This window comes from Apteryx mantelli, chromosome 6, assembly GCF_036417845.1.
Source record: "Apteryx mantelli isolate bAptMan1 chromosome 6, bAptMan1.hap1, whole genome shotgun sequence".
Lineage (NCBI taxonomy): Eukaryota > Metazoa > Chordata > Aves > Apterygiformes > Apterygidae > Apteryx > Apteryx mantelli.
The window spans coordinates 45,201,578-45,226,144 of NC_089983.1; the positions used below are offsets into that span (position 1 = coordinate 45,201,578).

General features: G+C 36.9%; 1 protein-coding gene across 1 annotated transcript in view; it reads right to left on the reverse strand.

Annotated features, from left to right (window-relative positions):
- The window catches only part of LRP1B (LDL receptor related protein 1B), a 752,762-nt gene that overhangs the window by 281,564 nt on the left and 446,631 nt on the right, over positions 1–24,567 (reverse strand). Inside the window, exons 9-14 of the mRNA XM_067299399.1 lie at positions 21,749–21,920; positions 19,600–19,743; positions 17,933–18,169; positions 9,401–9,581; positions 6,382–6,601; positions 3,388–3,577 (exon numbers count right to left, since the gene is read on the reverse strand). Coding sequence (XP_067155500.1) covers positions 3,388–3,577; positions 6,382–6,601; positions 9,401–9,581; positions 17,933–18,169; positions 19,600–19,743; positions 21,749–21,920 — 1,144 coding nt within the window. The remainder of the gene's footprint in view (positions 1–3,387; positions 3,578–6,381; positions 6,602–9,400; positions 9,582–17,932; positions 18,170–19,599; positions 19,744–21,748; positions 21,921–24,567) is intronic.

A 24,567-nucleotide genomic window follows, 5' to 3' on the forward strand; every position in this document is an offset into this window, starting at 1 on the left:
AATGTAATCAGTTCTATGGCAGACAAGAACACCAGGCAGCTATTCCACTACTCTTCTCTGAATCCATCTGCTATTTCCTTGCCTTCTTTTCCTCTGTCGATGTTTCTTCCCCAAAGCCCTGTGTTGTTCACATGAAGATACTGACAGTTGTCAAACATTTCTATCATCTGTCAGGGGCTGCTGCATCCTCGCCACCTCATTTCTTGGACAAGCGTATTTACAACCAAAGCCCACTGAAGCAAAAGTTACAATTTCCGTTTATGTCACTTTGGTCACGACCTAATTGCGGAGATACACACTGCCAAGGGCACTCCACTTCTCATGATCAAAGCTCTGTGAATTCCAGGAGTTTGTGTTAATTAACTATGCATGTCCAGGCAAGGTACAAAACTTCAGAATCTCAAGTCTGCTGAGTCTTAAAAATAGAACTACTCTCTGATCTTCTTGTCCAAGTATAAAACAGGTGTTCTTTCCTCTGCTCCTCCTTTTAGGTCCACAAAACATTAACTGACTTCCTGGGTTAAAATAAATTCTATGTGATCTCCTCCTCTCAGCACAACCACTTATTTTTTCCACAGAAAAGTTTCTCGTAGAGCTAGCAGCAAAGACACATATCAAACAGTTCTATCCTGTCAGAGCTATACTTGCATGCTCAGAGAAACATGTGCACATTTTTAAATGAAAATCAGATAACCAGCAAATATTTAAAAATTTTCAAAACATCAGCATTTTCTAATTTTAAGATGTACCTCCATATACCTTAGCATACAGTCCTTCAGCACTCCGTAATAACTTACTCCCAGACTTTTATTTGACCCATCATACATCACATCTCAGAAGCAAATGTGTCCTACACTCCATTAACACCCCACTGAACATTCAAATAAGCTTGTGTAAAACAATACAGCCTGTTAGATTAGAGGGGCAATGGCCCGGGAAAAGAAAAATGTAGTGATCTCAGAGATTCACTAAGGGGAAACATGCCGCGACAGCCAGTGCAGAAGACATTTTAGTCTTCTACCTCTGGACTTAGCAGCTGATTTGGGAACTTGCAACAGCTGCATTCATTTTTTAATTTACTTTTTTTTTTTTTAACATAAGGAATTTAAGTACCCAGCGAAGCAGTATAAGCACTAAGTATTTAAAGGAATCACTACATTCTCTCTTAGCAGACACAGCCCACAGTATCGCAAAGTTTTGCTAACTCAAGGGTAGATTTGGGGGCAAATTTTGTCTGAAACAAAAACCAGAAGTTATGTTTTTATGAAACACTGGAAGTAAAAGAGAGTACCTGAAAAGCATCTGTGGTAAGAGATACATTGTCATACAACACTTCACATTGTGATGACCTTGACATAGCACAGTAGTGAACCCATATTACAGTTTATTTTACATATTGAAAAAATATGTTAAAATATGAGAAAGGAGAATATTTCAGCATTACCTCCAAACTCATAAAACCAACTGCAAGATGGCTGCCTGGACCTCCATACTCCATAATGAAATATTAACCTCAGTGGCTTTCTCTGAGAAAGGCTAGCATGATAGAGACTAGTCAGAAGCAGAGGGAAGACTTCATACTTCGGTGTTATAAAGAAAATCACTAAGGGTCTCAGATGGTAAAGTGAGACATTGCAAAAAGCAGTTTTCCCAAGGAGAAACAAACTGGTAGACATACTTTGGGGAAGACAGACACCTTCTCTACCTAAAAGAACATTAACTACATCTATTAACTCTTGAAAGAAACACATATAGTGAACTTGATAATGAAGCATAAAATTGAATAACCCTATATATGCCATTTTATACAATTTGAAAACTTAACTGTGTTTCTCCCCTTTGTAAATCACCAGTCAGTTTTTTTGCAGATAAAACTGATAGACAGAACAAAAGCATTCAAAAAATACTTAGTATGTAAGGTGTATAAACCCCACACATAAGTCTAGGGCTACATATAGGCAAAATATTTAGCCAGTCTATATTGGTAAAATAATCATTATACCTTATTTTCATAGATAAGTGTATTATTTATACACACACACAAATGCCTCTAACAAATATAAAGCATTTTCCCTCTATCTATGAATGCTAAGTATTTTTTTTTCTAGTGTTTTAGTCTATCTACTCTGTACTAGCTTTATCAATTGCTCTGTAAGACACTCATTGACTTAAAAAGGGTAGAGACACAGAGCTTCCAGGTGGTAAGAATGGATGTAAACAAGACACTATATCACATCCAAATCTGAGGGTGAAGACACTGAAAATTCAACTAAGCTTTATGTACAGGGACAAACTACCTATGAATAGGTTCTCTAAATAATAATAATAATAATAATAATAATACACTGGCCATTATAGTTGAGCAAAGCATATTTTAAGTTGTATCTACAGTAAGTAACATTCCCACAAATGCTGACTTTTACATTTTCTTCATTTTTGTTTCACATACAAAACCAAATGTAACAAAACTGCCAATATCTAAGGGGCTCAGGTTTTCTGTAGGAATTGGAAATACTGCTCTACATGTCAAAAATGATAACCCAATAGGCCTGATGTTCTTCTTTTTGAGATCTATATAAATATTAATATTTAACATGGTCAACATTGAAACAGTATTTTATTTACACTATACTCATTCCTGATGTTTAGTTTTATGCTTTTTATCTCTGGTAAACTATGTTTTCACTAGAGAGAGCAAATATTCAAAGCACATGTAAATGCCCCATGCAGTAAACAGGTTCCTAATTTTCTTCAGTGAAATACAATTGTCAATTAACCTGTGTGCTAAGAATTGCATTATCTAAACTTCATCCATGCTGTCCGATGGCCTTTTATCTCATTTCTCTACTGATACAAGTAGCAAGAAGAATGGATATTTCTGCTACCCTCAAAGGCCACCTAGTTTGACTCTGCATAACAGCACCAGGTGCTCTCAGCAGATTAAGTCACATGGTGCCAATGAAGACCAAGATGGGGAAGAAAAGTACGAAAATGAAAAGACAGACAGTATCTATGATCTTATTTGAGAAAAGGTAAATTCGGTATTATCTTCTATGTGCATAAGTCAATGCATATATACACTATCTGTTGTATTTTATATTTTCCTAATATCTCTTTCATGCACATGGTAAGCGGTCATAAAGATTGTGTAAATACACAGAAAAATGCAATTTGGTATAATATTATTACAATTTGTTTTTAATAAGTATGAGATGATCAATTTCAACATCAATAGACTGAAACTCTGAAAAGCATCTTTGTTATGCCATAATCCATCCATGCATTTTTTTTGTTCAGCTGGTATCCTCAAAAATATTAGAAAATTTGAGGGAAAATATCATTTTTTAATAGACCTTTGGAGAAACTGTATTAATTACTTATTAATACCTTGCTGCTTATGCGGATCATAAATCTGGAGCCCAAACAAAGGCGGTCTCTCACTTCTTAGCAGTGTCACATTCCTTGTAACCAGATCCAGCTGGAAAATAGACCCATTCATATAATCTGTCCAGTAAATATAGTTTCCATGATGTGACAGTCCAAACGGGTGATTCAGATCTTTTCCATTGTAGACTACCTGCAATTAGTGTTAAATGAGTATTATCAAGTTAAAATGATTATTGATTTTTATTAGCATACACTTCAGAGAGCATAAAATAGGAAAATAACAGAGAGAAGCACTTGTCCCCAAACATACAGATTTTACGCAATAAAAGCAAAGAAAGAGTCGAAAGTTGTGTTATGCACCAACATCAATAGTCAGCTTCAGAATATCTTATATATTCATATTAAGTGGCCCCTGTCAGATAATGCAAAAGAATGTAGGTAACTATGCAATCATTATGTTCGGTAAATATCTACCTTTCTTCCTAGGGATGAGACATGGATGTTTACATAAATTTGCATACTTCTCAACTATATCAGGGGTTTGCCACTTTTAAGATGTTGCTGAAATCCTCTTCTCCAGTAAACACAGATATCAGTCCCATAATATTGGAATGATTTCTACCTGAACTAGACTTTAATTCAGTAATTTTTTTTAAACCAACGGCAAAGAATAGTGTTCATGAGCTGCTTATCCTTGTACAAGAAGTTAAATGCATAGATTGCTTATTTATTTGTTGAAACTTCCTCTCTAATTTGGGTTGTGACAACTATAGAAAAATAAATGCCACAGTTTGTTCCCCAAATCAGACAAACTTTCTTCCACTTTTGGTCAATTAATTTATATAAAATAACAAATTACACCCCAAATCTTGTTTCTATTTTAGTGGCTGCAGGAAAGTTGTAAAACCGTGTCATTGCCATAGCTCCAGTCTCAGGATTCCTGCACAGGAATTGCTACTACCACCACACAGGAGCTGTCTGATAAAGAGAAGCAATTCAAACATATTTGTAATTCATATAGAATGAAAACAAAACTTTAAAATACTGTCAATATTTACCACATGAAAATTACTTTACTTTGAATTATTTAAAAAACAGAAAACAGCAAAACCCTAAAAATTTACTTTTGGAAACCCTGCCTTTATACTTCACCACAGCAGCCGCAGTGGAACCACTCCGTTCCAAACTCCTGCTAGCTAGGCTCTGCGCTTGAACTGACGTCCAACAGTGTATCTACCTCGCCTCTAGGAACAGTGAAGCAGTTTATCAGATTCCTTGCCTTTTCTCTATTTAGAGACACGCACCAAGAGAAGAACAAGAAGATAAAACCACTAAAATACAACTAGGCTGAGGTGCCAAAATAGCATTTTCTTTTGCCTTTCCAATTTTCTTTTGGGGTTTGGATTTCTTTTGTTCAAAACCCCTCATTCCAGTAGCTCATTTTGATAAAAATTAATCCATCAATCAGTCATCCACCAGCTGCTGGTAGAATTCTTGTAAGATTTCCCTTTCCCCCCAAATCTTCACTAAGCAGACACTTAAAGTGTTTAAGTATTAAAAATGCTATTACCCCAGATATTTTTTGACCAGAATATCCTATAATTAACAACAAAGGATTTAATATCAAAAGCAAGTATCTTCTAGTTATTTTTAGCTATGTAAATTTTACACAAATGGCTACACATTTTATTCGAATCACAGGATTACAGCAAAATAACCTTTTTTAAAAAAAGGAACAATTCTGTGACATGCTTTGAAATAAAGCCTGCAAAGAGAGGTTGTTCTTAACATTCACCAGGTCTGAGGGGTGGCAGAAAAAGCAGTTCTCACTAATAGTTAGAGAAGCCTCTCTAAACTAGTGTAATCTACAGCAGCTGCATTTACCTTCTTAGACCTGTTCCAGCAATTCTAGAATTGTAGTATGCAAGGTTTTTTCACCAAAAAAATTCCTGCTCCCAGTGTGCTCATCCCCCTCCCTCCACGATGGGACCAGAGTGGATTTGGGGCAAAAGTAAAAGGACTAAATGTAAAACTTAACAGCTATTATGACAAACCACAACACTGCAGCATTGGAAAAGACTTCACAGCAGATCATCCAGTATAAAGCTTTTTAAAAGCAATATGTGTTTGTACATGGACAAGTCCCAAGGAGGACTGTGTCTACAGTTACTGTTCTCAATATCAGAGATCTGAATATTGGTCCTAGAAAGGCCATCATGCAGAGGGATTCATGAGCAAAGGATAAAAGAGAAATCACAACACACGTATGTTTTGTGACAAAATCCTTACTCAAATGTAAAAGGGCACTTCAACACCTGACATAAAAATCTCAAGTGTCAGGGTCCTAATTTTATGAAGCAGATTCCTCTCATTCCCCAAATTATCAGATTCCGGCTTGAGCTTCAACTGTTTTCCAGATGTCTGTTCCATGCTTGAGCTGAAAGCTAGTACTACTTCTACAAAACAACACACAGCTGCTGTACAGACTTGTAGCTAGGTATGAAAGCAATCAGTAACAACTAAAACAATATCTCTCCTTTATTGACTGGACTTTGCTGAGTCCTTCCCCTCCGCACATTACAACAAATGCTCAAAGAGGGCCTTGAGATTCATGGGAAGCAGCATAACTGGTTAAGCTATATAAAGCCTCTCTCTGGCAGAGCCAAAGGAATGTGTTAAATTTCTTTCTACTGGAAAGCTCTTTGTAGTTTGGTGGCTCAGTCAAAATACAATTCACTGACACATGAGAAAAAACAGATTTAAAAAACTCCCACAAAAATTAACTTCTTTGTCAGTCTCTAAAGTCAAGACAAAAATTTTAATCTACATTATGTTCTCATACGGGAGATCGCCAACGTCACTCTTTTCAACAGAGGTGACACTGAACATGCAGCAGGGTTATCCAGCCTTTAAAAAACTTGTATTTTTAACATAACACAATGAAGTTCAGGGAAAGAGCATGCCTGTTGCAAAACAGCGGTATTTTTCTTTTACCTTTCTGTCAGTTCCATTCAAAAATATCCTTTCAATGTGATCATAATAGGCATCACACCAGTATAATACATTGGCATTATAGTCCAGAGTTAGACCATTTGGCCATAGCATCTTTGATGTTACAAATATCTGCCGACTGTAGCCATCCATCCATGCCTTCTCAATTCTTCCCACACTGTCATCTATTTCATCTTCTTCCCAGTCTGTCCAATACATCCAGCTATGAAATTATAAAAATGAACATTCAGATACCATTTTAACCACCTGAATTATATTCTAAATCTGTAACAAATTTTGCAACTGCATACCCAAAAGTCAGTACAATTTTGTCTTTTGCATGTTTCTTTCCACTGCTATTTCTAAATGGATTACTCTTTATAACATGAGAAAAGTCCCTTTTCGTTAAGTGTCATTTCAGTAGCATCCAGTACACTTGGAAAGTAATGAATTATGTGAATATCAAATGGGTTGACATGAGAAGTGAAAGAATTGTTCGAGGCCTTGTTTAATCACAACAAAATTACGATTCTTTTTTAACCAGCAACTATTGACTTTGTCCCTAATTTCAAACCTCTAATTGGTATTTTTTTGGCTGAGTCTAATTTGCCTTTATGATGCAAATCTGCTTTTTATTATGCTTAATAGTATCAAAAAAGCTGCAATTCATGAATTAATTGCACTCTAGTTTAATAGCCACAGGATAACCTTGACATTCTGAGAGCTTCACATCCCATATGAAAGCAGCCAGATTACTCAAAAACTATTATGAGCAGAATGTCCCTTACAAAAATGTTTAGTAAGAGAAATGTCTAGAAAAAATATCTGGAAAAACAGCTAGTAGACAGTTTTAGCATACTATACACAAAAGTTTTATGGTACACAGTGGAGCAGTGTACATAACCCTAGATTTCCTTTACTGTTTCTTTCCTTATTGAATTAATCTGATTTTAAGCTTTTATTACAAAATTTGCTGGTAACAACTCTGATTCCAGTGATTTAAAATTTATAACTTATACAAAAGCTGAAAGCAGCAAATGTGCTAAGTACCACCAGCTTTTGTAGAAAAACAGAGGTCTGTGGGGGAATAAATTGCACACAAGCTTGTATGCCAACTATTGAAACCTCAAAAGAGCATCCAGATCATGTGATGCACAGTAACATCAAGACATTGAAAATATCTACTACAGAAAAGACTTCTTTACTTTTAAGGTCAAATCTAGGATTTTGAATATTAAGCCTTAAACAGAGGAAAAACATCATATGGATCTTAAACAAATATTATCCTTCTTATGAATATTAAAGGTATCATGACTTAATTAGTATTTATGTGCCTTACCTTTGATTTCATCAAATTTATGCTTCTAAAATTCTACAAACTTTCTGATATAACTTGTGTGATCTCTATCCACTTAACTTGTCTGTACTTTGACAAGTAAAGTATGGGATTTTAATTCTAGGAACCCCATGTTTCCAAAGGATATGAAATACTTCGGTGAAAAATATTTTTGCTATCAAATCCATTCAGATTAGAACATATTCATGTAAAAGATGCCAAACCTGCTGGCCAAGAATTTTATTCAACACACTTTTATGTATAACCATAATTTGATCAATTTGATTTTTATACAATACATTGCAAAATACAAAGAAAAGATTGTATTATCATGGCACGGGTCAACAGATACGCAAATATATCATTTGTTTCTTTTATATCTCTTCCAAGTCATACAGAAGGTTTGGGTTTTTTTACTATCTTTGTAAATATATATTAAGAATGTCATTCAGTTTTCAATCCATGAAGTTTATGAACTTCACTGTATGTTTGACTCAAACAACACTAGGTTTAATCACAAAATTAGAAAACCTGTTGATTCTCTGAAACCCTAGCAAAGACCCAGGTCAGTATAGTACTTATTTTATTGGAAGAAAAAATACATTATACAAATATTTACATGACTGCTAAAGAGCAATTAATGAGCTTTTTTCCATTAACTTTTTGTCTGTACTTATTCTAGGTACCATGTTATTTGCTAAAACACACTAAAACATTACACTAATGAACATTTACATTAATATGTTTTAATTGTATCTCAAAAGGCAGTTAATGCTTCTACATTGGTTATCTCAAGACTAATATTTTCTAAACATAATTAAAATGCCATAATAAATTCTCTCCTTCAGGAAAAGCTTCCATGAGAAGTATAATCATAAAGGGCATGTTATTTCATTAGAAAAGCATTTTATAAAATAATCCTTTTCAGACAATACATCTTTATAAACTTTCTATGCTACACATTTACTGAGCTGAAAAAATTAACAGAGTAATTGTGGGTATGGTTATGGTTTGTGGTCTGATTTTACATTCCTACTATCTGACCTTATAATTAATTACAGCCTTTCCACAGTCACTTCCATTCCTCAAAGGGCAAATTCAAAAGTGAAAACCTGATAGTATATATTCTTGTACTACAAAAACAACAACCATCAGTCCAGCCACACTAGAATTACCCACCCACATCCTCTGGTAACAATTCCCTGAATAAATATGTACCAGTGAATTTTTAGACCTACCACAGTTGTACCAGACTAATATCATGTTCTTATTATGTAGCCTATCACAATTAATTATGTGAGAAATGAAAAGTAACTGTCTTGTTTAGATTTTGTAAGCCAGTGTGTACAAGTGTATCTTTATAATCATCTTGAGAAACTGAGACTTATGAAGAGAGAAATAATGGGGAATACTGTAAAGTTTACTTAATATTAAACAATTTAACATAGAAATGTAAACAAGGCTGATTCGCCTCTTGCTGTAACAAATCGAGTGTATCACATTCAAATTAACTTGACACAGATCCGTATCTTGGCATATACATTATCCTGATGACTTCAGGAAGAATACTGGACAGGAATTACAGATAAACTTCTGCATGGATCTAAACCCCCATCCCAAGCAAAATTCAGTCCTGTATTTATTTATAGTATAAAAACATGCATAAAAAATTAATCTACTTCATACCCATTGGCAGGATCAACAACAATTCCTCTCGGATGGGACATGTCTCCCTCTAACAAAGTTTTTCGACTCTGAGTGGCTTTTTCCAACCTGGCTACAGTGATTGTTTTCCTGCGGCCATCATTTGTCCAATAAAGATTATTTCCAATCCAATCCACTGCTATGCCTTCTACATTATCGAGGTCTGTTTAAAAATAAAAATAAAAGGAGACAGTAAGAAAAGACTAGGGTTATGTTTGCGTTCTAACACTATTCTTTAGTGTCAACAATGGACAATATAAGGCAAGTATAGCTAAATTAAATTATTTTCTTGAATTGAAATTATATATGCTGGAATACGATGGTAAAATTTGCTGTGTTTGTCAGAATTTGTCTTTGCTGAAAACACCCTACAATAGATAAAGACTGATCATAAAACTTGTATATTAAGCTGTAGGTCTTCCTATGCTAACTATAGTTGGCACTGGGCAAATCACCATTGAACAAAATCTTACTTAATTTTAACCCTAAATAATAGTATTACCCGAGTCAAGAATAGCTTCCAAGATCTGCTCTCAGTACCATATCACAGCACTGTCTCTAAATTATCTTGTTTTCACCCAAATCTCAAATATAATTCCTATTTAAAAATAAGCAAAATATACATTCAATAAGCATTTGCTCCATGTCCCTTGACACTGCAAAACACACAAGCAAGTATATCACAACAGTTTGAGTTATTCTCCATGCCTTAGTATAAGAGCAAACAATTAACACTGTAAGCAGCATACAAGCAAAGAGCAATACTCCTACTGGATGTGCCAACAGGTTCATGAGTCCACCAAGCACCAAAATGGGCCAACAACGTTCATTCGATACAACACAGGCATTGCCACACCTGAGAAGTGAAACAACGCTCTGAACAGCCAAGTCTCCAAGCTTGCCCGATATGCCACAGTGTTAACTGAGCTCTGCCTTTTTCTGCATGCTCACAAATTTTTAAATTCACAGCACTGGATTTCTAAAGATTTTTCCATCCTTCTTCATCACATCCTTCCTCTTTCTTCCAGGAAGATCTGTTAAGTCCCAGTGTGTAGGGTGGGGGCATGGAGAATTTCCGCTCATTCCCGATGTTTATAATGTTGTCGAGGCTGACAACACTACCAGATTTTAGGCATCATCCTTTACCATGCTGCTGATCTTACACCAGTCTTCTGGCATGGTCCCCCTGGTGCCGGACCATCCAAGCTTTCGGGACATGATGTCAGTTAACCACCTTTTTGGGGTCGCTCTCCTGCACCTGCAAACACACTCCAGCCGCCCAAGCACCCGCAGTCTGTTACTCTCTTCTTCCCAGGCCTTCCACGGAGCATCTCGCTCACAGTATCGGAGCCATCGCTCCACACAGGCCTCCATCACCCGGCACCGAAGTCCTCCTTCATTGCACGTGACAGCGGCTGTGAGGGGTGCAGGCACCCAACTCCCCGGAGCTCTGCTCTCCTGAGCCAAAAGCTGCGCAGTTTGCTCCGGCTTCCCCGCACTGCCACAGCCTCCGCAGGGGCAGCGGCTCCAGCCCCCCCATGCTCCTGCTGCGTGCTCACACCGCTCCCGCAAGTCTGCTTCATCACAGGGACTGGGGCTGCCCCAAAGTCCTGAGGTTCCCTGTCTTGCGGTTTCGGGATCCCCCTCCGTGGCAGTCGTTTGAAGCTCGCTCACCGCTCCCGTGGCCAGCTCCTGACCGAGGGTGCCTGCCGCGCTGAGCACTTGCCAACGCCTCTGTCAGCCAGCCGTTTCGCGCCCATTGCCGTAACACCCCAGCTATCCCTTCACGGCCACCCCATCTCCTCCACAGCTCCCGGCCTAATTTCCCTGGATCCTGTAGGCGTAGGCACGGCTCCTCCTGGAGTCTCAGAATCGCTTGTTACCCCAGCTCCGGGCCACAACAGGCCCCGGTGCTGCCCGCGACCTCCCTCTCCCCCATTACTGTCCTGGGCAAGCAGCCTCAAATAGCCAAACTTGAGCCAATTTGCTGCCAACTAACACAAGCGTCTGCTCCCAGGAACACACAAACACTAACCCTTCCCTCTCCCCAATCTCAACTTTATTTACTTTCGCCGCGGGTTACGCCCGCTCCGTCCAAATCCCTGCGGCACAGGAGGCGCTGCGCCTGACCCCTTCTTTCGGCACCCAGTGCTTAACCACTGCCCGCCGCGCTGCTCCCCAGCGCCCCGGCCGCAGGGTGGGTGCCCCGCCGTGGTGTCCCCCCGCCGGGGCTTTCCCTGCCACCCACGGCTTGCTTTGCGCCGGCACCGCGCTCCCCTGCCCAGCCACACTTCAGCCACGCCATGGTTTCCCCTCTGCCTCAGGGCCGGCTGGAACCGGCTCCAACCGGCTCCGACCGGTCCTGACCGGCCCCGGGCGGCTGGCGGCCGCCCCGCCCTGGCAAAATGCCTGTTGGTGGAGTTGAACCCGTGGCGTCCGAGCCACACGCGGATTCCCCTTCACCTCTACCTTTCCTTCATACTCACCCCAATTCTTTCCTAAAGGTAAGGAAACTTTATGTGCTCTAATATCCTCTGCCAGGTCAAATTTCAGGTGCAAATTATCCTTTTATCATTACATTGTTTGATACAGTATCGTAGTTAGCAGAGTTTGTGCTCCAAATGTTATCCAATACAGCCTTCAGGTACATTTATGTTTTTAATACTGTTGGAAAGTTTTCTCTCTGCAACCAAATCACCTGGCATCTTAATTCATGACAGTGGCTCTGAACTCAAGTCCTTGGGGAAAAAGCACTACTTTCTCAGTAACTGGAGAAGTCTGTGCCAGAGCCAGCACATGAACCTGGATATATCAAAAGGATGATAATTATCCCTCATTCTTATTTGCATCACCTCCTCGCTTCTGTCTTTGATTTAGGTGTTATTTTTTTCTCTCTCCATTTTCCAATGAAATAACTTAATCGTGCATCTCTTACTTATTTTTCCTGGATCTTTCCTTTTTTATTAAAAAAAAAATCAGATAACAATGTAATGGCTTCAGCTTTTGTGTTCCTATTAAGTCTGGGCCTAAGAATTTGCAAGACCCATTTGAATTGTGATGCCTCCCTCTGCTTCCATAACAAGGAAGGTCAGTGAGGCTGAAGAGTTAAAAAACAAAAAAAGAAGTCCTCATTACTCTGATGCTGCTTGAAAATGTGGGCTGTATTACTTGTTTGTAAGATACACAGTACTACTAAGGTACAATTTCAGTGACGGGAATCATCAAGATCTGAAAAAGGAATGTAAATTACTTTTTCTGTTCACATTTATGCAGGTTATGCTGTCTAGACTCAAACTTTAACGGGTTATTTCTTTCTCAGTAGTGCTAGCATCACTTTCTAATCAAGAGTAAAGTCTCTTGAAAGGTTTTGTCAGAACAAACATGATACAGAGAGATTTATATCACAGTGTAACATCAAAAATTCATTAATGTATTGTAATTTCTAAAGAAATGCTGATGTGACAAAAATCACTGATCCTGCTTAAATTCTGCTTATGCCAGATATGCATGTAAAAATAGGCTAAATTGAATGCAACTGTTTACTATTTGAATCATGCTGGCACAAATATCATGTAATTTAACTGTCAGTTTTCTTGCCAACAATTTCACAATATCTCCTGCAGTTCTAGTTTGGGACATTTCAAAATGTCCATTTTAATCGTTTACTGCAACAGCATTGTGCCATGGCACTGTATTGTCTCAAACTTCAGTCAAATTTCAGTACAGAAGATGGCTCCCTGTAATACAATCAGTAAGTACTAATGGAAAGGCCTTACTTCTTAAAATTTGTAATTTCAGCACACCGAAATATTTTTTTGCAGTATATCAGCCATGTTTTCCTTGGGACAAACTTTTCACCAGTAATACTTTCTAGACCCAAACACCTTTACTGGCTATGGCACTAATAATCTATCTATCTTGCTCCCTAAAAGAAACCAGCAAAATTGTTCATGATGGATTGGAATGTAAAGCTCTCTTACTGAGTCATAATATACATAACTTATTTAGTGCAGAACAGAAAAATTTCAGCTTACTACAACCCATAGATAACATATGGTATGTCATCAGCAATACACAAAGATAAAATATGACAGTTTTACCCAATAAGTGGAATACTGGGCTTTTTATACACTTGGATGCAATAACAGCATCTGTAAAAGGTGCTGTTACAATCTCAATAGCATTGAGCATCATAACATGATAAATTACTTTGTGGCCTTTTTGTTGAACTATGTTTTACAGTGGTTTATAAAACCACCATATTCCCTATCAAGTTAATAGAACTATAATGTCTGCCATTGCAAAATGTTTCATTTTTTCCTAGATTTTATAACTATTTCCTTTAAAGAAAAAAGCATAGCAAAATGGATTTAATATATAAGGTTGAAATATACTAAAATTATGATACAGACTCACATAGTATACCAAAACTCAAAAATGACAAGAATCCATGACGTCTATAATCCACCCTATTGAGACAGGTGTTTCAGTACGTACATTTTCACTTTTTATAACAGAAAATTAAAAGCAACTCAGGTCACTAATGAAAGTCATAGCTTGACAGCTAATTAGTATTTTTAAAACTGCTTTTTCCCTTACAAATATAATCTCTCTGGGCACAATGGCAGTGGGTAAACAGCATAACTTAACAGAAATATACAGATGAGATAATTCATTTTTACCATAAAAGGAAGGAAATTTTTGTCACTATCATAGAATTTTCCAGGTTGATGGACACTGTTTTATTTGTTGTTTCTCAATTCCTTTGCTAGGTTGCTTTAAAAAGGCAGCGTCAGCAGCTTTTAAATTCAAATTTAAATTCAAATTTGAAGTTGTCTTCTTTGGGAGATCAATACAAGGAAAAGGACTAAACAGACCCTCAGTGTTTGGCTCAGCTACTGGATAGGCAAGAACAAAAGGATGAGGAGTTTCCTGCAATCAAACATGGGCTGTGCAGCTCATGGCCAGCAATGAATTTGTTGGATGCAGATGTCAACAGCTGGTTTTATCACACTGGATTAACAGCTTCCAGTAAAACCCTGAACTGTGTCATAACTAAGGTCAGTAAATCTATGCAGTAACACTTTTGTCCTTTCTTATACATGACAAGCTTTTGAGGCTTTCCACACTGGGGATATTTCCATAAAATATGTTCACTTTGAACCATCATAAAGTATGAACTGTACAAGTAACAACAGCAAAACTAAATATTAGATTGGAATGCTAGATACCTAGCATTCAGGAGGTAAAAATCATCTAGATTTTTAATCAACTAAAAATTACAAGCATATTGATCCAAGTCTTTTCAATTTCTTATAATATCTACTGTATCTGAGCTACTGCGCTTTGCATAATAATTTTGGAATATCTAACCATCTAAACCAAATACAATCTGGAGTCAAAAAATCAAATGGTAATTAGATATTAAGTATGTCACAAAACTTTAAAATAAGGAAACGTCTACATCAGAATCTTATAAAGTGTAAATTCTAAGTTATGATTTAGGATTCACCTTTATGTAACTATCCAAAAGCTTTAAATGCATTCCTGAATTTTTTAGGCTTCACAGCAAGTAGTAAACAAGAGCAAAATAGCAGCCATTCCAGTTAAGCAAAATTTTTTGATTCCAGTGGGTCAGAATTTCTAACATGAAGCACTTTCTATATAAAAAGAATGAGGAATGACAGTGAATAAAATGCCATTTGATAAGAAAAATTAACACTTGTAATTCTGAAAATCCTACCAGGATTTTACAATCAACAGTAATATGTGACATCCATGTATGCTGAATATAGAGATTATTAAAAAGATTGATCATATCTCTAAAGGCAATGATTTGCCTTTAAAATGGTTTTAAAGATATTAGAAATTATAAGCATGGAATGTAGTATGTTACAGAACTGCATAGCTCCATCGATGTTAGTTAAATCTTGCCTAAAATGCTAGATTAATATGAGAACAGCTGAAAAAAAATAGTTCTTCCATATACCAGCAGCTATACAGATTCTAAAAATATTTACAAACTTACGTTGATTTTGTTTGAACAAGAAGTTAGCCATTGCCCAACTTTGCTAATATTTACAAGTGAGTAATAGACAACTTCTTAGGTTCAGTGACCCTAAACAACACGAAGGAGACAAAGAAATGTAAAAAACAGAGTTCCTGTTTATGTTACTCCAACTGAGCAATTTTTAAATCCCTTTAAATTTTTCAGGTTTGTTTCATTTTAAATTTAAAAATGGATTTCAAGTGTAATTTGAAACCTTAATTATAGCAACTTTTGTTACTGGTAAAATTAAACTACTATTGCAGTTGTACTGCCAACTTTTGGATAGGCCTTGCTATGGGCTGTCAAATAGTTACCCATACTACACAACAGTTTATTACCAGAAGCGAAGAAGAAGAAATCACAGCTGAAACTATATGAGAAATCAAACTGCAGCAGTGTAAGGTGCTCAGCACTCTCAATTCAGAGTCAACAGCTTCTAGGATCAGGCTCTCGTGTAGGCAGACTGTAATTATCGGAGCTGTAGTGTTGTTTGAGCTAGCATATCTGTTCTTACAAAATGTGATAGTCACAAAAAATGACAACTTCTAATCTGACAAGTGACACCTACCACAGATAGAGCTCCTTAGCAGCATGCTGTTCAGAGCAAATATTAAACCACCTCCTGACACACCTGTTTTTCTCTAGTAGCCTTCCACGAAGGACCGATTTAATCTATTCCTGCTGAGTTCTTGAGAGCTGACAAGAATAAAAGCTGAGGTGGTATGGCTGGAGGCCATATTAATTTTTTAAATCATGAAAAATACATTAACAAGTGTTCTTTAAATGTACTTTAAAGTTATGAAACTATACCAAGTTGAATGTACAGAATGTAAGCTCCTGGGGAAGAAGTGAGGGGAGATACACAGTGAAATTTTATTTTTCTTTTTAAGTATTACGACACTAATAATAGATCACAGATGAACCATAATTCACTTGGTGATGCTCTGGCATTTTGCTATATTGTATTTATAAAATGCAGAAATTATGGTTAGACATTATTTAGAAGAGTATCTTCCATGTGATGATTTGGTATGCAAAGTTTATTCATGTCTGCATGTTTGATTAGACTAACTTCAACCTCTCAGATACCTTTCAGCAAGGGTGCTGCTTGGTACTACCTTACAATGTATAAATTTACATGCCGTCCACGCTTTCTATATGCGGCATTTGGATTACTTTGATTTAAAATGAAATTTGTGTTGTTTAATAAAGGAAGGTCAGCAATGAAAGTTCTTTGATATATATTACCCATTTCCATGTTCACAGTGAACTGAAAAATTACCAAGCAGACAGCAGAGAGTTCCGTATTTGCTCAGAGAGCTGCCCTTTATTAGGCAATCACCAAGATACGGTAAAAAGCCATCCATTCCCTGTAGCTACCACTGAAGGGACTGTTGTGCAGACTCTGAGGTCTGTGAAGAGACAAAATATCAAAACATCCCCATATCACTGCAAACTGGAGATACTGTCTCTGGGATGGTTGGATTGAAATATGGGAATGAGTATTATGAATGACAGCGAATGAAAATCCCTGTCTCAAAGCAATGGTATTATTTCAGTTACTTTTATTACCTCGAGCTTGAATTTACAAATAAACAGATTGAGCTCTCTGAAGGCCAAGACAGATATTCATACTGCTTTTCTCTTGAGTACTAGAAAATAATTACTGTAAAAGAGATTTCAACTGAGGCAGTGGCTATCTCCTGCTGAAGCAGTCTTTCATGAAAAGGATTCATGAAAAGAAGAAGAAGGATGGGCTGACAGACTGGAGGTTTAATCATTGAAAACAGTATTTAGTATCAAAAGATGTGAATCTAGACCAGAAAGATTCTGTGAAGTGTGGTGGGAGAGAAAGAAACTAGTGAACTGCTGTTATTTTTCCCACTGCTATAATATATGGGACAAACTTGTTAATTCAGGGTTCCCAAGAATGTTCGGGTCTTCCTCTTGCTTCCACCAATACAAGGGAAAATGCATCAGTACAGACAAAGCTAAATTGCCTACATTTTCTTTTTTTCTAATGAATTTGCAAGTGATGGCACAACAGGAAGTCTCATTCTGCAAAACTACTTGAATAAGCTCCAGAATCCACACTGTGATATGGTTTGGAGTAAAGAAGCCTCATTACATCAACAAGGATATGGGATGGCTCAATGAATGATTACCAAGAACTACATTATGGTTCCATTGTATGTAACTCACTGAAAGAATTCAGTGGAGAGGTAGGGTAGAGACTAAATGGGCAATGTAAAAATTCACAACAGAGCAACTTAACCTAACTTACTATTTCTGGACTCAGGAAATAAAAACAGGGAGTTGTAAGTAAAGAAATATTTCCAACTCTGCACAGGGTCTAGTTTGGGTGTGTTTTCAATGGGATATTTAAGTAAAATTATCTGTAGAGATAAGTTCAGCTTCCCCTTAGTGAGATTCTCTGGTTGTCACTATTAGTTAACATTGCCTACCATCTTTGAGGATTGTTTCTCGCTCTGTGCCATCAATTTTCTGTCGTCCAATTAGGAAACTGGTGGTATCAGCAAAGTAAATGTAATTGGTCTCAGCATGGAAGTCCAGAGCACGAGGATTGACTAAATTTTCTATTGGGATCATGTATTCATCAGATACTCTGGTATTCAGGTCCATTCCCCGTATTATTCCTGGGCGTCCCTTTCCATAAAAAAGAAACAGTTCATTCTTTGGTCCTGCAAAAGAAAGATTATAAATATAAACAACTGATGCTGCCTAATCTTCTTTTACAGTGCATAATGTCACTGTTTAATTAACTGGAACAATTAGTAGGGGAGCAGGAGTGTTATTCAATACCAAAAATTAAACTCTCAAATATTCTGAAGGTAACTAAACTAAAGAAATCTAGCTAATTACATTACCTTAATTAAAATACAAACTACTTCAGTGAGCTACTTATATCTAATTATTTTTTTCTATCAAATTTCATACTGAAAAGAAATGCTAGACTGTAGAATAACTGTGCATCTACTGTGAAATGGACATATATACCATTGTAGGCATTTAATTTTACAATTCATTAGGATCTCTTAGGGTAATGAGAATGTGACTGAAGTAATCATTAAATCAAACAAGACTGTAAACTTCAGCAAATTCAAAACACTAATTTTTTCACCTGAAGTTTCTCAGAAACAAACAAGACAGAAGACTACATTAAATTTCTTTCAAATGGGAAGGAATAGAATGAATCAGCACACACTGTTCTTTCAAACTCAGACACAAAACATGAATACCAATATTTCTTATTTCTCAGCAGTTTTTTACAATTTAGCTAAGTAGGTTAATTACAAATAAGTTTAGTAAGGTGATTTCCTTTCCTTAAAGATACTTAAAAATATCCTTAGATACTTCATATTATGAACATACCTCTTAAAATTCTCCTGTAGACACGAAAATATCCTTTCCCCAAAGCCTCTGAACTTTTTGTTGTTTTTGGAATTGTTGGTGAAAACCATGAGAAGTTTGAATGAGGTCAAATGTATCTACTTACCAGCATTGACCAAAGTAACTAATGGCATGCCCTTCATCTAAACTAAATCATTCTTTGTTCAAGAAACCAGACAAAAACAGGCCTTTCCCAAAACCTTCAGGACTGTCCCTTTGGCTGCAGGTGACCAACAGACTGTGTTTTTCTTGTAGTGCTAGGTATAATTACAGTTACTCAAATCAAGATTTCCTTTTGCAAACTATTACAAGGAAAAACCTTGCTCATGTTATTCACATGAAGGGTCTGCTTCTGAGCTGAAAGTTGACTGTATGGGTAGAAATTAATGGCGACGGGAACTATTTAGCAGCATTTCAGTACATATGTACTATGAGAATGCACAGTTTATAAGGAAAGAATAAGACTGTTAAACTGAAAACTTCTGATGGTTTTTAGAATTCTTTAAAGAGCATCCCAGGTTTAATTTGTCAATTATATAAACTGAGTCCAATCAAATAATTTTAAGGGAATAAAAGGAGTATATAAACAAAGTGTCAGATACATGATGCAAGCAAATTTTACCTGAAAACAGCCCGTGTTATTTCTATTGTTATTGATATTGTTTTTAAATAAGACCTGAAATACTATCAGCTGGCAAACTCTCTGATTTTAACAACATACTTTTGCATGACCTGCCATCACTTCCCAAGATGAAGCCAGTCCTGCAGCGACAAGTCCGTGTTTTGTAGTTGCTGCTGAGCAGACAGATGTGCGAGCATCCCCCTGGCATTCCATACGGGTCCACTTCACATGCATGGCTTCTGACTACAACAAGTGAAAAACAGCGTGATTGAAACCCATTTAAGGCAAAGTAATTATATGCATCAGTTTGTGGAGGGTTACAAAAAAAAAAGTGAATTTGTATCACAATAAATCTTTCCCAAGAATATAACTGTAAAAGAAGATTTTTTTTTTTTAGATGATGCTCAAAGTTGACAAATACATGAATCTGAAGCACTATCTTGTGGCTGTCAAGCCATATCCCACAGTGGTGTATGCAATCCTCTCTTTTTGAATAAGCTTTTACATAGGCATTTGCCAGGCAGCACTCCCTCAGGCTAACTGACTCACTGACTCTCCTCTCCCCCCTTTTTTTTAAGAGAACAGAGCGAATCTGATGCCAACCCAGTTCACTAATCATTCAACACCATTAGACAACACCATTTTGGGGCAGACACCTATGCAGAAACTGCAGAACAGCAAGAGCCTTGTAGCCTCTTTCCTATATTTGAACAGTAGGGACATAAATCCAACTGCAGAATCCAAAGGATTCCTTTCCCTTGACATCATATTTTCAAATGCACAGTTCTAAATTAGCAGACTAATACATCAAATTCATTAAAAAAAAAAAAACCCTCTTAAACTAAGTCTGATCAGAGCGCAACATCTATCCTGCATTTATTAGACTGGCTCACAATAAGCCAATGGTATTTTAGCTCAAAACACTATTTTTTCTCTTCTGTTCCCCTTCCCTCAAGCTTTTTAGTTGTTTTTAAACAAGTAATCCAGTGGTTTAAGGTCGATATTGTTAAAGGTATACAAAAACTTTACCAAGCTGAGACAGCCATTACAGCAAATCTTGAAAGCAACAAACACATTCATTCAAAACGAAGTAACTAGCAGAGCGAAGCAAGGGCAAGAGGAGGTAGAGTAATCACAAAGGATGCAATAAAAGATACACTGTAATCATGTCCCTCCTGTACTCAAGGTCTCTGACTCCCTCAGGGGTACAGGAGGTCAGCCTGTAGCAAGGAGAGAGTCCTTACAGCGTTCTTCTGGCACTCACATCTGCAAACCAGTGCCCTGGGCTATACGATGAAAATTATTTCATCCAATCTACATCAATTTAGAGCTTGCTACCACTTCAGAAACTTTTCTAAAAGCAGTCAGTCTGTTTAATAACATTGATGTTGATCCCCAGAACTGATATGTTAGCTTTTATGTCCAAGCATGGCAAGGATTCTAGTATTTATTGCTATCAGTCATATCGAAAACCCCTCATTGATAAAATGTAATTGCAAACATTTTAGATCTTGTAATCTTTGCACAAAGTTCCTACAAATCATACTGCTCTTCTGGATGCAGAAAGAATGCAATTAGACCCATGATTAGAGTTATACAGGACTATGGATCAAGGAATTTGCTATTTTATGAAAAATTCTGAGATTATAGAAGGTTTTCATTCTAGACTAAAGTGAATATTTCTTTCACTAAAGGGAAAAAATTAATTATGCAAGTTGAGGAAAACTGTAAAGCAATTTCCCATCTCACCAGTAGCTGGGCTGGCAGTTAGGCAGGCTAGCTACCCAAATCTCCATGCTTTTTTGGCAGCCCCAAAGGCAGGGGCAGGAAGCTCAGCTCCCTCAGGGTTTGCCGTCCATCTGAAAAGCTCTCTGGAGGCCCTGGGAAACCAGGAATCTGAGAGGTCTGAGACCAAACCAGGCGGGCAACACTAGACATCTAACAACTTTAAAGAGTGTTAAATTCTCTAAGGATGTCCGTGTGGAGTCCAAGACCTTGCAAACCAGGGCCCTTCAGCAGTTCTCCAAACCGCGTGCTCAGGAGCCAGTTCTGTGAGGAGCTTAGTGAAGCAGGAGAACGGGCAGTCGGGCACACGGAGAACTACAAGGCAAAGGATGCCATCCAGAGCTGCTGCAGTGACCCGCTTTCACTGCACCTTCTGACGGGACATTCTGGAAGAATATTTTTGACCACATATCCACCTCTTTGCTGGTTTTCTGTTTCTTAGAAAGAGGAATTTTGATCCTACCTGCTGTTTGAGTTCTTTTCTGGTATACACGGATCTCTTTAGCATTTTCGAGTTTAGTAAGAGACTGAACATCAGTGCCATTGTATCTGTTTATTTGTAAAATGCTGAAGTTATCTGAATTAACTGCATATAAGTAGTTTTCAAATACTGCTATACCACAGAGATGCCTAACCTGGAAAAGAGAAAAAGAATAATTATTTTAGCTATTTTAGCTATTTCTGTTTTTTAGAAACATCAAATAATAATGCAAAATGTACATGCTAAACCATACAGAATAATTTCTGCATAAAGTGATATATATTTGTAAAACTAAATGAAAACTACACTACAAGTATAGCTCACATTCTTGTAATCATCAGTTTATGGTAAAAAAGAGTTTTGTACAAGAAAAAGAAAATTTAAAATATTAAGCTTTCCAAATTCATTTATCCTCTGAATTTCCCAGTTTTCTGTCTCTAAAATTATAAACTCTGGCATACTGTGCTCAGTGAATATATTAGTATTAACTAATATTAATTAGCTCTCAGCTATGCTTGTGTTCCTTTTGTGTTGTGTCTTTGAATATGTTTGGGGTCATACAGTACTGGCAGGTATGTTTCTCACGAAGTGAATTCTAAAATTACATTAATCGGAGATGTGCATGGGTACATGCATTAAAAATTACCCATAGTTAGTTAACCAATCACAGCTAGAACATGAAGGGTTCAATGATAGAGGTTGCAAGTGATCTATAGATTTAGAAAATGCAAAATATCTCATTAAGCAATTTGAAAACTGAATAAATTAAAGAGAATTTGTTGGTAGGTGCTCCATAAGCTGAGTGTCTTATTAATCAATAAATTATTCATGACAAAGTATTTACTCAGCCCATTTATTCTGACTCAGACATACCTCACAAAAAAAAAGGGGGTGGGGGGATCCTGTTGTGCATCAAAATCCCAGTCCTTTCCAGAAATTACCCCTGGTTGGCCAAATCCTTGCCTCTGTACTCTGCCCTTACCCAGTAAAAACTAACTGAATCAACAGAAGTGTTTGATTAAGACCTAACAGAAATTCAGTCCAATTATAGTAATGCCAGACAGGGAAAAGAAAACAGCCTTGAAAATTATCATGCATCTGTACCAAATTTTTGAATTCTCTGCATTAAATCCTCTTTCTTCCCTGTTTCCATTTGCACACATTTTAAAACTTCATTATTTAAAACTTCATATACTTCATTATTTAACTCCCATCACAGCTTTTCTATATTCACACTATTATGTGACTCTTTTTACAATGCATTTTATAATGTTTTTATTTATGCATTTTTGCAGTAGTTTTAACTCCTTATGCAGCTTCCCAATTATCTTATATATGAATGGAAATGTTGTCCTTTGAAAGGCACTCCAAGCTATCAATCATAAAAGCTTTTATCATTTGAAAAGTATGTCTTTTGATTTGCTTGGGTTTATGAAATAAACTTTTACCCCTAAAACTTCTTGCGAATAGTTTTCTGGTTTGCTATTTCCTTGGACTAACTACGAGTAGCATGGAGGAACTAAGTCAAATTCAATCCTGGCAAATGCAAGCACAAAACCCAGTGAAATCACCAATTTTTCATTTGAGTGGAAAGACAATCAATACGCTTCTCCTTCTGTGATAGCAGTGACCAACTTAAAAGCCTAACTTTTTTATACTCATCACCCTTTCAGTTCATCCATATTGAAAGAAACATCTTTCTCCCTTCTTAGCTAGTTTAGAGAACAAAGAAACTCTCTGAACTTAAGAATCCTCTTTAAATTTAAGATTTAATTAGGAATCCTCTTTTGTATTCAAATTTCAGAAAAGAGAAGGAACAAACATCTCTCACACAAGTATGTACAACTCAGATCAAGCCTGTTAAACTGTTAGTTTCTTTTCTAAGTATCTGTTTCCAAAATGTCGCCTGAAAAAAAAGTTCACAAGACCTGCCATTCCAGAACAACTGGTTAAAGACTGTGGCTAGATCATTTTAGAGTAAGAAAGGCAGCATTTCACTAAAAATAGGAAGACTTGGTGTTTGCTGTTTAGTCAGCCGGTCTGGATTGTTTGTTGTCACTATTTCTACATATTTTTAAATGATAGTGATTTTAACCAGTTGTCTGTCAGGTAAACAGTGATTTCTTGGAAGTGAGTAAAGAATAACAGCAGAAAAGATGTAGTATTTATTCTATCTATTTATTCATTCTTCCATATCCTATTTAACGTCAGGCAGAACCAAATTTACATGCAAACTCTGTGAGGCAGAGTAGCAACCAGGAACAATTCTTTGCTATTTTTCCCTAGGTTTCCAGCCAGTCTTTCAACAGCTGTGGAACCTTTCCTTTCCATACTACCTATTACCCCACTCTCCAAGCTAAAACAATGGATCAATGCATTCCTGCTCACAGACTCGCAGGTCAGTCTCAAGGTTTATATTTATATTTATATTTATGACTTGGATCAACTGGGAAGAACACAATTGCCATCAACATAAATATGATTTGAGTGAATCTAGATTGGTCTGAACAGGTGAACACCTTTTGTTATTTCTTTTCTCTCTGATAGTCTCTTCTTCCTGAAATGGCAATAGTGTCTTCTTGTCATTAATAATTTATCCCCCTTGTATTACCCCATATTTCCCCTCCAGAAGTCTCTTACAATGGAAACTGTGACTTACATGACGTATTGTTAAAGAGCCACTGCATGGAAACTTGTCTATAGGTTGCAAAATGGGCTAAGTTGCAAATAAAACAAAACGTGCAGCTGAATCTTTTAATGTCTAACTTACTTGAACCAAAAAGAAAAGATTCTGAACATTA